At 62.7% G+C, this 12763-nt stretch overlaps 1 protein-coding gene across 1 annotated transcript; it reads right to left on the bottom strand.

Moving 5' to 3' along the window:
* Positions 1 to 1124: 1124 nt before the first annotated feature.
* Positions 1125 to 10192, bottom strand: SLC20A1 (solute carrier family 20 member 1). Its single transcript, XM_075174596.1, has 11 exons — positions 10087 to 10192; positions 9438 to 9921; positions 9202 to 9342; positions 9028 to 9113; positions 7377 to 7473; positions 5527 to 5646; positions 3659 to 3907; positions 3025 to 3574; positions 2746 to 2931; positions 2331 to 2415; positions 1125 to 1838 (listed from the first exon to the last, which is right to left on the bottom strand). Exons 2-11 carry the CDS (start codon positions 9751 to 9753, stop codon positions 1677 to 1679), a joined length of 1992 nt encoding a protein of 663 aa, XP_075030697.1. The 5' UTR covers positions 9754 to 9921; positions 10087 to 10192; the 3' UTR covers positions 1125 to 1676.
* Between the last annotated feature and the right edge of the window lie 2571 nt (positions 10193 to 12763).

The raw sequence follows: 12763 nt of genomic DNA, 5'->3' as shown, positions 1-12763 counted from the left end.
GGAGGGGGGACTGCGCGGCACAGGGGGGGCCCAGCGCCAGGGGCCACCCCCGGCACCTCACAACACCGGAGGGACGGGGACAGGAGGGGGCACCCACGTCCCGTGGGAATAGCCCAGTCCCAGTGGGAAATGTCCCCATCCCCATGGGGCCCAACAGGCACATCCCCATCCCAGTGGGACTCATCGCCATCCCCACAGGGCCCTTCCCCATCCCAGCAGGTCTCGTCACCGTCCCCACCCCCATGGGACCCTTCCCCATCCCAGCGGGTTTTGTCACCGTCACCATCCCCATCCCCATGGGACCCTTCCCCATCCCAGCGGGTTTTGTCACCGTCCCCATCCCCATGGGACCCTTCCCCATCCCAGCGGGTTTTGTCACCGACACGGTCCCCATGGGACCCTTCCCCATCCCAGCAGCTTTTGTCACCGTCACGGTCCCCATCCCCACAGGGCCCTTCCCCATCCCAGCAGGTCTCGTCACCGTCCCCATCCCCAAGGGACCTTTCCCCATCCCAGCGGGTTTTGTCCCCATGCAGCTCGACGAGGCACATCCCAAACCCCACAGGGCACGTTCCCAAGCCCGCATGCCCCCACATCCCCATCCCTCTACCCTCAGGCAGGGCTCAGGACCCCCAGGTGTCCAGGCTGCCCCCCACCCACCCTGGCCCAGGGCCAGCCCAGGTCCCACTGCAATCGCCCGCAGCTCTTGCAACACCCTGGTGCTGGCCCGCTGACGTGGGTCGCCGTGCCTGGCCTTGACCAGGGCTGGGCCCCCCAGGACAAGCAGGAACATCCCTGGGGCGCCCTGGCAAGGGGGACATGGAGAGGACAGCAGGAGCAGCTCCTAGCCCAGGGCTGGGGGGCCCTAGGGCTGGTAATAGGGTCAGGAACTACCCCCAGGTGTGGGGCCCTGATAACGCCCCCCATGCAGGGCTGGGGTGCAGCCCAGGGCTGTTTACAGCCCGTCCCGTGACACCGGGGGACACGTGGGGCTCTTATCAGCTGCCCCAGTCCCAGCTCCCTCCCAGGGCGTGTGGCCAAGGAGGGGCAGGGCAGAGGCCATGGGGCAGCGCGTGACAGGGCCACCCCGGCACCTCCCACATCCCCAAGACCACGGGCAGGGCTGGCGTACGAAGGAAATCTTTATTGAGTCCGAGGTAGCAGCAGTGGGGGGGCCAGGGGCTGCCCCCCAGGGACCCCCGAGCGGGATGGTTGGGCAGCATCTGGTGTCCACACCACTACAGCAATGGAGGCAAAGCTGAGCGCAGCACAGCCCACACTGGGGGGATGGCCTAGGGCCCCCGAGCCCTCCCCGGAGGGGCGAGGACCAGCCCCAGTCCTTATTCAAGGAGGAATCACTGCCAAGGGATCTTAATTAAGTCATTAAAAGTAAGAAAAGTGGCCTCCCATAACTGCTAATCTAAAGCTACAGCGCAGCAGGTGAGTCACTCCAGGGGCAGGCACAGTCTCAGCGCTGCACCCACCTTGAGGAACTTTAGCGCCAAGACATTTATATTAAAAAAAAAAAAAAAAGATACTTCAGTGACAACACTATGCAGAACTGAGGAAGCCCCAGAGATGATGGCAGCCCCCATCCCACGGCGGGACGAGCCTCCCCGGCTCCTGGAGGGGAGGGCGGCAGCAGGGAAGCAGGAGCAGCGCGAGCCCTGGTGCCCTCACACCTTCAGGACGGCGTACTTGAAGACAGCCATGATGGCAGCGCTGATGAGACCCGAGATGGGGACGGTGACGAACCAGGCCATGAAGATGTTGCGGAAGAGGCGCCAGTCCACCGCCTTCCTGGAGCGCAGCCAGCCCACCGAGACCACGGAGCCCACCTGCCCGAGGAGCCGGGGCACAGCTCAGCATCACAGCAGGATGGGGCACCCACCGGGTGTCCACCACCCCACAAGCCCTTTTCCCAGGGAAAGCCTCAGCCGTAGGGCCAAGGGTCTTGCTCCAGCCCTTGGGAACCCAGCAGACCCCAGGCAGAGAGAGGAGGGCACAGAGCCCCCGTCCTGGAGCAGTGATGGGGACAGGGTGCTGCAGCAGCAGGGTTCCCACAGCCGCTTGGCAGAGCCCAGGGATCCATCAAAGGGGTTTTGTTCTCCCAGCACCTCCTGGAGTGCCCCCTCTTTCAGGGACTCCCCTCCCAGCCCTGGGCAGCCACTGCCACCCCACATTGAGATGCAAATGGCAGAGCTGGGACCTGAAAGCCAGCCAGCAGCAGTCTAGTTTGGGACCTCCCGCACAGCTCTACTAGCACCAGCGTTTGGTGGAAGTGAGCTCGCACCAAGCCGGCGCCATCCCCTCCTGCCACCCCCACCTACCTTGCAGTGGGTTGTGCTGATGGGGAGGCCAACGTTGGAGGCAATCACCACCGTCAGGGCAGACGCCAGCTCAATGCTGAAGCCACTGCAGAGACAGAAAGCGCCTGTGAACCCGGGCACCGGCCCCCCCGCACCGCCCGGCACATCAGGCTGGCTTAGCCCACGCTAGACCTGGCACTGCTTTCCCCAGGCAGACCCTGCACAGCGGGGTCAGCTCCTCACTTGGCTCTCCAGACCCCCAGCAGCCCCAGATTGACCCCCCAAGGGATGCGGAGAGGTATTGTGGGGCCACACATGCCCCAGCTCCACCACCCGAGCAATGAAACCCCCAAAGAGAGCATGGAGAGGGGCTCCAGGAGCAGGATGCAGATCTAGGACTGCCTGAAGCCACCCCCTGCCCCAAGGCAGACCTTACCTTGATGGTGTGATGGGAGTCAGGTCCTTCCCCATCGTCTGGATGACTCTCCTTCCCCAGACCCACAAGCCAATGCAAATCCCCACACCTCCGTAGAGCAGCAGCCAGATGGGAGTTGCCACCTTGGTAGCCACATCGCCCGTCTGATAGACCAGGTAGAGTGCGACCAGGGGCCCTATGGCATTGCTGGAAGAGAAAGGAGAGCTGGTCTAGAGGCTCTGGGCAAGGTGGGCACCAGCCCTGGCGAGCAACCCCACCGCTCCTGCAGACCCAACTGACCTGACATCGTTGCCACCATGAGCGAAGGAGCCAAAGCAGGCTGTGAGGATCTGCAGGAACTGGAAGAGGAGGGACACCTCGGGTTTGTCCTGGTCGTGCCATTCTTCCAGGGAGCTACTGCTGCCCTTGCGGTCACCAACTCCCATCTCCACCTGGGCCGTGTTCAGATCCACGTCAGCAGCCGGGTGGGCATCTGCCACTGCGTTGCAGTAGCTGGTATAGCTGTCCATGCGGACCCTCTTCTTGGTGTCCGCCACAGGCCAGGTCAGCTTCTCCACCTCCTCGCCCTCCTTGGCACGGAAGGAGTCTAGGGGCATGCCACAGATGGCCATGGTGTAGGAGGTGTAGCTGTTGTTGCGCCGCAGGGGTTTGTCCCCCGAGTCCCCCATGCAGTCCCCCATCTTGGCCAGGTGCAGTTTATGCAGCAGCTCCTTGTAGAGGCCGGAGTCCTTGTGCACAGTGTGGTACTGGTACTGCCCGCTGGAGCTCATCTGGTGGCCCACAGCCTGGTTGAACTGGACAAGGTTGCCGTTGGGCAGCCGCACAGCTCCTGGCAAGAGTGACGGCAGGGGTTTAGCATCCAGGGGTGGAGGGAGACCACCCCAGCACTCCCGTATCACCCGCCACCACTCACCGCTGTCGATGCTGGTTTCCTTCAGGTCAAGGCTGGGGACCCTCTCCTGCTCTGGGGCCTCCTCCAGGTCCCCCAGGTTGAAGGAGACCGTCCTCTCCTCCACCGCTGCCCGGTGGGGCACAGCCGACCCCACATCAGCAACGGGGCTCTTGGCATCACCCAGGGGCACCTTGGGCTCCTCGTGGTCCTCCTTCGGGCTGATGTTCTTCTCCATCAAGGGGCTTTCAGAAGGACTGGATTTGATTTCTCCTGTGAAAGGAGGCAGCGGCCATCACACCTCTTCCCACCACCACACCCAACACCAGGAGCAAGCCCACACCCCTCACCACTCAGATTTATGGCAGCTAAATAAAAATTTACAGCTTCGCCCCCATCCTGAACTTTGGAAACTGCTGGGCAGTCGCACCTTGTCCCGGGCACAACAGCCAAACCATCACAAGCCAGCTCACCTCCTATTTTTAGACCCCCCACCCACACGGGGTGTGGTGAGCACCATTATGGGGCTTTTACGCCCGTTCTTCCTACGGCAGAGGTTCCTCTTTGAGCCATGTTTGTCCCATTCCCAGCGGCCGTGGGATGCTCTGGACCTGCTTCTGGGCTGGTTGCAACCCCTGAAGCTGATGGGAAGGTGCCCAGAAGAACCCAGCTTCTCCGCCAGCCCATCAGCTCCAGCCTGCTGGGAGGACTCGCCTGCCTGGGCTCCCCTCCAGCTCCCACTGGTGGGTGACAAACCCAAACAGGAGCCGTCTCCACCTCCCGAGGGCAGCCTGGTTTCCTGTCCCACTGGAAAAGCCAAGCCAGCAGCACCAAACCCTGGAAGCTGAGGTTGTTACTCCCCCTCTACCGGGAAAAGCGTGTTTTCTCCAGGTGAAAACATGAGGTCAGCTCCTTCAGACAACAACAAAAACCACCTCCTCGTCACAAACAGGACTCTTTCCCAGCCGGTTTGCTCGCTGCAAGGGCCAGGCTGGGGCACCCAGCCCCCCACCCTGGCACCCAGCCCCTGCAGAGCTCATCTCCCCCCCCGGCGATGCTCGCCCGCAGGCAGGCTGCCGCAGCGGGCCGGGGGGCCAGTCCGGCAGGCAGGAGAGCTGCCCTGCAGGCAGGAGTTAAGCCGAAGCTCCAACAGCTGGAAGAATGTCAAGGGCAGCCATAAAGCTGTTAGTCACACCCCAATTACACCAGTCTGACAAGGACACTGGTTATCCCCTCATCTCCAGTTCCTTAAGTGCTCCAGACTGCACATGAAATTTATATGCAAGACCACACACGACTCCAGGAGAGCTGCCCGTACTCTTCAGGAGGCAGAACTCGGGACTGCTCTTTTGGATGCCTTTCAATAGAGATTTTCTTCTTTTTTTTTTTTTTCTTTTTGCTACAGGGAAAGGATTTCATCAGCTTACACAGCTTTAAACCTGTGATCTGCATCTGCCAGGCCAAAGATTGATCAGCAGGTATGCAGAGGATTAAAGGTTACACCGGTTAACAGGCAGGTTGTCTCCTGCCTCCTCTTCTTCTCTATTAAACAGGGAAATCAGGCTGTTTGGTATTGCCTGCTGTCCCGTGCAGTTCAAGGAGAGATCGCCCTGCTCACAAATCAGCTGCCAGACAGGGCTTGGCAGCACCAGAGCTACTTCGAGGGGTATTTTGGGGTCCCAGGGCGCAGCTTTTTGGTGCACGCAGGGTCCAGCTCGATGAGATGTGCCCCAGTGACTCAGGGTTTGCCGAGCAGCTTAAGCGATAACTGAAGCTGAGGATCCCTGCTAATAACAGCCCTGCGGCTAATGAGATCTCCCGCTGGGTAAAGAAGTTGGTTAGTCCGAGCGTGCCCTTCCCCAAAGGATTGCAAAGAGAGAGGCGTTACTTACGTTCAATTTTCTTCTTCATTCTCGGACATACAAAGAACCAGACGACGAGAGCACAGACAACAGCACTCCCCGCCGAAATTAGGAGGATACCCCACAGAGGAAGTTTGTCAAAGCCCAGCACTAGGAAATAAAACAACGGATCTTTGAAAACCTCCGGGCAAAAGCTTCCTCAACATACGACTTTGCTCTTCCCGGCATGGGGACTCCATCACCTGCAACATCCCTCAGCTAATTCGCCTGCCAGGGAGAAACGCTGTCGGAAAGCCATCGCTGACCGCACCGAAACCGAGCGCTTAACCCACCCAGAAGCCCCCCCCCCCGGGTTACAATCTCCCCCACCAAAAGCTAATCTTGCACGTGTGCAGACACTTTCCCCTCCCTCCCGCAGCCGAGCCCGATCAGGGACCGGTGTGTGCCTGAGCAGGGACAGGAGGCTCCTCACAGCCCTCGTCTCCTCACTTGCTGCAATGTCAAAGGAAAAAAAAAAAAAAACACAACACACCACCCAGCACGGCTGCTGCAGCGACAGCGCCGCTTCCCCACCCGGGGAGAGGACACGCAGGACCTGGGCTGCTCCCACCGGAGAGCCCCACATCTCCCTTAACTCCTCCAGCTGCTGGGGGAAGATGGTTCTCCTGCTCCGTGAGTCCCTAGGAACTTAAGCGCAAGTTTCAAGGCATCGGAGGTGTTACGTGACCTAGTTACAAGCATTTTCACATGCGGTGTGACTTTTAGCAGAGGTTTTGCATTAGACAGCCTGCTGCAGCCCCCGGTCGAGGTATCAGGTGCTTGCGATTGCTCAACTCCTGCATTTTCTGCTGCAGGCAATAACTTACAGCTCCTAATGCACCACCAGCAACATCGCAGCTACTTTACCCACGCATTTGGCCGAACCTGGCTCACGGAAGGCTACAAAGCCTGCACTTGAGCAACACAGAGCTCACCCAGCCTCCTGCAGCTGAGGACTCGGGATAAACACGAATCCACCTTGGGGGTGCCAAGCGATAAGGTGATCTGGGAGCAGCACTGCTGCTCTGCAGCCCCAGTGCCCCCAGCAGCACTGCAGCAATCCTGCCTTCTCCCCAGGGCTGGAAAGCCAAGGGAAGGCAAAACTAACATCCCTCCAAAAATTTTTCCAGCCACTGTTTACGGAGAAAACCCTGCGGAGAAAGCACTGACTGCCCTCGCCCCACCTCCAGCGACTCCTCCACAACAGGAAACCCATGCTCAGACCGAAAACAGCTCACGCCGAGTCACCCCGGCAGGTGGAGGTTACGGAGCCTCCAGCTCCGCAGGCAAAGCCACCCTCCCCTGCCAAGCCCTCTCCTAACGCTGCCCGCAACCTGTCCCCCGACACGACAGCCAACCAAGCATTTCAATTTGGCTTTTCAAACCGAAGCACAAACTCCTCTTCTCAGTACAGGTGCCAGCTCTTCTCGCCAGGGATAATTAGTTGATTCTTAGGGACAAGGTGACTCGGGAGGCACAGCCTCCATCCCTGCTCCTAGCCTCGCTACCGGCAGCCCGAGGAGTCTCTCCAGTGGCAGCCGGGTACCTGAGTTTTAGCACAGGTAAGAGAAGGGAAGGGGAAGTCATGTTATCTGCCAGTCCTGTGAAGTCTAAGGAGAAAGGTCTGGAGGGGTTTAGTTTGAGCAGGTCTCTCTGGTTGGGCAACTATCTAGCCCAGAACTCAGCGCACGCTAGCCTGCAGCCTTCTGTAACCGGCACAGGCCAGCCGCCTTCTAGGAGATTTCAGCCCTGTAAAGCAAAAAAGGGGTAAATCGTGCATTTAATGGAGGTTTTGTAAAGAATTTAAAAATTAAGGTTCAAGTATTCTGTCGCGTACTTACAAGGTGCACCAGTGTACATGATGGAGAAGAGGTTGATCCCCACAGTACAGGCATAGAAGATGGGCAAAGCTCGCAAGCCGTTGGGAACGGGATCTGCCTGCAAAACAAGGATCAGTGCTGTGAAAGCCAGACCTCAAGGGCTGCACAGCAGCCGAGGAGCAGCCAAGCAAGAGCCCCTTCCCAAAAGGGGGTTTGTGCCTTCCGTCAACTGCTGACAGCAACGCAAATACCGTGCTCCCGCAAGCCCTGCCAAAAGCCAGAGCTGCCGGCAGCTTTGAGAATAACCCACGGGGCTGCCATCAGACCCCCCCCAGTCTAGGGGCAGAGAAGGCGGCAGAACACCGTGGGTCCCCAGGGACCCGGGGCAGGACCAGCCGAGTGTCCCACCACTCCCAAGGCTGGAGCATCTCCTCTGTGCCTGGAGCTGCCTGGCTCTTGAACCCTTCCCGAGGCTCCCCAGCCTGCAGACCCCCACAGCCTCCAGCTGCACGTATGTTTTCTTTCAACTCCCCAGGCACTTGCAGACAAAACCATTCGTCAGACAAAGCTTTTACCTCTTTCCAGCTGACTTGGACAGAATAAAAGAGTCCATTACTCACAAAGCAGCTTATTTGACCACATACCTGCACAGAGAGGCCCTCACCCGAGCAGCAGGAGCACTTAATCTCCACTGCTGCCCAGCAATCGGGGTCTAGCGTCAGTACAAACACACCAAGCGTTACCGAATGCCGAGCAGGACGGAGCAACCGGACTATTCAGCACCAGAACGAAGCGTGACGGGGCCAGCCCAGCTTTGAAAGGCCAGTTACGCAAGGTTACTCTGACAGCGGTGACGCTGAATTGTTTTAAAGGGCTGCCAGGTAGAAACCAGCAGCGATAAGATCTTAACATCTCTTGAATCAGAAATAGTTAGAGCTAAGACCTAAAATAATTTAAGTTAACCTCAAATAGGCAGAAGAAAATGCTGGAGTTCCTCTGTACAGCTGGCTGGATACCCCTGCTCTGGGCTGGCAGCATCCTGCGCTCCAGGGCCATCCTCATCTCAGAAAGATGAGGTCTAAAGCTGCCACCTCCATTTCAAGCACCTTTGGGTGCCCAATCCCTCTTCCTGGGCTTTCAGATACTCCCAACAGTTCCCTGGAGCCAGCCTGAGCACCCCTTGGTTTACCTGGGGCCCCAGATGGGAGGAAAGCGCAGTTTCCACAGCACCAGGGACAATTCTGGCCCTCCTGGCTTAAAAAAAAACCCCATCACTGTTGGTCATTGCCTTCACCTGCAGCCTGACACAAGAGGAGGTCCAGCCTTGCGCCAGGACTTAGGAAAAGCCTGACAAGCTCTTATCTATCAATTCTGGGCTGCTTCACTACTGGGAAACGGCAGCTGTTTCTGCTGAGGCCAGGCAGGACACTCCTGGCCCAGATGTTTTGGAGGAGGCTGAGTGAAGCCTCCTCATCTCCCAGGCTCCGCTTTGTGGAGCAGCTACAGGTCTGGTTTTCCCATCACTTCAGCTCCTCCTGAAGGGCTCACCCAAGCATCCACACAAGGATGGAAGCGCCTGGAGAAGCTGTGGTGCACATAAGCAAAGCAATGGGCAGACAAGGGAGCACCTGGGAGCCCCGAGGTGTCAGAAAATGGGGTGGACAGCCCTTACCTTACGGAGGATGAACCTCCTGACGAGGAAGAACAGGATAGCAGACATGATACCCGAAAGGAGGGGCGAGATGAACCAGGACAACACTAGGAGAAAAGAGGAACCATCAGCATCCCGCTGCTGGAAGGGGAAGCGGATGGCACGCGCAGGGGCGGTCACACCAGCTGGCCTTACCGATCTTTAGCAGCTCGGACCACTTGACACCTTCTTGCCCTTTGGCCACCAGCGAAAAGCCGATGGTTGCTCCAACGATGCAGTGGGTACCAGAAATGGGGAGCTTCAAGAACGAAGCTACTAGCTGCCACACAGCAGATCCTGGAGGAGAAGGAGAAGCCTGGTAAGAAAGCCATCACCAGGGCACCTTGGGGTGCGCTGCCCCCCCCCCCCCATTTTGACCCCCCATTCCTCACCAAACATGGCACTGATCGAACCCGCCATCAGCAGCTGCTGCGTGGAGTTGTACATCTCCACATCGATCAAGCCCTTCCGGATGGTCTCGCTGACTTTGGCTCCCAGGAGGACGGAGCCCACCGTCTCAAAGATGCTGGCCAAGACGCAGGCTTGCCGGAGGGTCACCACCCCCGAGCCCACTGCCGTGCCGAAGGAGTTGGCCACATCATTAGCGCCGACGGAGAAGGCCAGGACGAAGGCGATGATGAAGCCCAGGACCAGCATCCAGAGGAAGCCCACCATGGGGGCAGGGGGCACTGCGGGGGTCGGGTCCATGGTTTGGGGGTGGGGAGCAGGACGAGGTATAAATAAATTAGGTATAAAATTAAATAGGGGGGCGAGGGGGTCGCTATAGGGCACGGGGGGGCTCCGCCGTCCTACGGCCCCGCCGGCCGCGGGGGCTGGGGGCCGGGTGCCGCGCCATGGCCTGCGCCGCTCTTCATCCTGCGGGAGAGACGGGGCTCAGCGGGGGCGGGTACCGGAAAACGGCCCTTCCCGCGCCCCGGTAACGGCCGCTCCCGCGCGCGCCGCCGCCCCCTGCCGCCGCCATGTGCCCATGCCCGCCCCCGCCCAACGCCGCCGCCACCGCCGCCCAAGGCCGCCGCTCACCGGCAGGGCCGGGTCGGGCCGCGCTCGCCGGGAAGCGCCCGATCCGATCGCTCCTTGCCGCGCCGCCCCCGCCGCCTCCGACTGGCGCCGCCGCCCGCCGCCGGCCCCGCTTTAACCGTCTGCCTCCGCCCCACGTGACCGCCGCACCGCCCCCTCCCGCCAGACGTGCGGCACCGCCCGCGGCGGCCATTGGCCCGCTCGCCGCCGGGGAGGGGCGAGGCCGCGCTGCCATTGGGCAGCGCCGAGCAGAGCGCGCGGGTCCCGCCCCACCGGCCGCCGCGCCCCCGCGCGGGCAGCGCGCCCCGACACCACGTGCGCGCTCACCGGCGCCCCGGGCGGAGCGGAGCGGAGCGGCCGCGGGCTGGGCTCGGCCCGGCTCGGCCCGGCTCGTCTCGGCCCGGCTCGGCCCGGCTCGGCCTGGCTCGGCTCGGCCTGGCTCGGCTCGGCCCGGCTCGGCCTGGCCCGGCTCGGCCCGGCTCGGCCTGGCTCGTCTCGGCCCGGCTCGGCCCGGCTCGGCCTGGCTCGTCTCGGCCCGGCTCGGCCTGGCTCGTCTCGGCCCGGCTCGGCCCGGCTCGGCCTGGCTCGTCTCGGCCTGGCTCGGCTCGGCCCGGCTCGGCCTGGCTCGTCTCGGCCTGGCTCGTCTCGGCCCGGCTCGGCTCGGCCTGGCTCGGCTCGGCCCGGCTCGGCCTGGCTCGGCTCAGCCTGGCTCGGCTCGGCCCGGCTCGGCCTGGCTCGGCTCGGCCCGGCTCGGCTCGGCCCGGCTCGGCCCAGCTCGGCTTGGCCCGGCTCGGCCTGGCTCGGCTCGGCCCGGCTCGGCCCAGCTGGGCCTGGCTCGGCTCGGCTCGGCCTGGCTTGGCTCGGTGGGGCCCAGCTTGGCTCGGCCCAGCCTGGCTCAGCTTGGCCCGGTTCAGTCCAGCCTGGCTCGGCCCGGGCTGGCTTGGCTCAGCTCAGCTAGACCTGGCTGGGTCCAGCCTGGCTGGGCTCAGTCCGTCCTGGCTCGGCTCGGCCTGGCTCGGCTTGGCTCACCTCGGCCTAGCTCAGCTTGGCTCAGCCCGGCCCAGCTCAGCATAGCCCAACACAGGTGTGGGCTTGGCCCTGGCAAGGTCCGGCACAGCCCGGCACGGCAGCAGGCTCGGCTGGGCTCTGGCATGTCCCAGCCCGGTCTGACAGAGGTGCAGGCTCAGCTCCAGCACGGCCTGGCTCGGTTGTGGGCTGGCTTGGCTCCGGCACAGTCTGGCACTGGCGTGGCACATCCTGGCACAGGTGTGGGCTCGGCTCTGGCACAGTCTGGCAGAGCCCGGCACAGGTGTGGGCTCGACTCTGGCACAGTCTGGCAGAGCCCAGCACGGGTGTGGGCTGGCTCAGCTCCGGCACCAGTGCAGCCTGGCACGGGTACGGGCTTGGCTCCGACATGGCTCAGCCCCGCACGGGTGTGGGCTCGACTGGGTTCTGGCACGGTCTGGCACGGGTGTGGGCTCAGCTCTGGCATGGTCCAGCATATGGGCGTGGGATCGGCTTGGCTCCAGCACAGTCCGCTTTGGGTCCATGTGGGTCTGGCCCAGGTCCGGCACGGATCCGGCACAGCTCTGAGCTCAGCCCCAGCACGGCCCTGGCACAGCTCTGGACCGGGTTGCACTGGACTCAGCTCCGGACCAGCCCGCACCAGGCTCAGCACCGGTACTGCCGGGTCAGGGGGGCACTGAGCCGCAGACCACCAGACTGGCACCATGGTGCAGCTCGGGGCTGCTCCAGGCTCTGAACTGGCGTCGCACGTGGGCGTTGTGCCGGCACCGGTTGGGGGCCAGCACCCAGCCGCAGCACCAGCCCTGGGGGCGCCCGGCCCGGAGGCACCCATCTCACCCCAGCACCAGGGCAGCCCAGGCTCCCCCCTGGTAAAGGCCCCACACGGGGACCGACACCGGTTCCCGCCAGGACCAGCCACAGCATCAGCACTTGCAGCCGGGCGAGTGCAGCCTGGGGGATCCCCTGGGGTCCCACCAGCCCCCCCAGCCTGGGTGGCACAGCCAGGAGGGCACCCCCGCACGCTGCTGGCGCGCACCTCCCCCGTGGACATGCGTGCACGCACAGCCCCCATGCGCACGCACACACGCTGGGTGCACACGTGTGCCCCCGGCGGGGTTGGGTGCTAGTGCCCATTCCCGCCTCGGGGTGACCATTGCCCGGCAGGAACCATGGCTCAGCGGGCAGAGCCACGGCGTCCCGGCCCCAGGGCAGCAGGTCAGCCCGGCACAGGAAGCTGGGGTGTCCGGCCGGGGGCTCGTGCCCGTGCACGGGTCAGCGGCTCGGTGACGGCTGGGGCTGGTCCGTCGCGGGCTATTGCATCGCGGGGCCACCGGTGACGTGGGCCTGCAGATGGCATCCGGAGGGGGGGGAAGTGGCTGGGGTGCCCTGGGCCTGTTGCCCCGCTGCCCCCACGTCACCGGGCCAGAGTCCGTCCCGTGTCCCCGCAGGCCCTGTGTCCCTGGCCACGTGCAGCACTGGGCGCACGGAGCTGCAGCGCGGCCCAGGGTGGCCTGGGGGGCGAGGGGGAGCTGGGGTCCCCTTGCCCCTCCCAGGCCCCCGAGGTGGTGGCAGAGGATGACCCCGTGCCCTCACCCCATCCGTGTCCCGAGTCCCTGTCACCCCTGCCTGGCCCCATCTGTCCCAGACAGGCAAG

Source organism: Calonectris borealis, chromosome 27 (genome assembly GCF_964195595.1).
Source record: "Calonectris borealis chromosome 27, bCalBor7.hap1.2, whole genome shotgun sequence".
Lineage (NCBI taxonomy): Eukaryota > Metazoa > Chordata > Aves > Procellariiformes > Procellariidae > Calonectris > Calonectris borealis.
This window is presented reverse-complemented; position numbering and strand designations above follow the sequence as displayed.

Coding starts and splice junctions, on each gene's coding strand:
- SLC20A1 (XM_075174596.1), bottom strand. CDS start 9,753: ATGGACCCGACCCCCGCAGTGCCCCCTGCCCCCATGGTGGGCTTCCTC. Junction 9,343..9,437: donor TTCGATCAGTGCCATGTTTG/GTGAGGAATGGG, acceptor CTTCTCCTCCAG/GATCTGCTGTGTGGCAGCTA. Junction 9,114..9,201: donor GTCCGAGCTGCTAAAGATCG/GTAAGGCCAGCT, acceptor CTTTTCTCCTAG/TGTTGTCCTGGTTCATCTCG.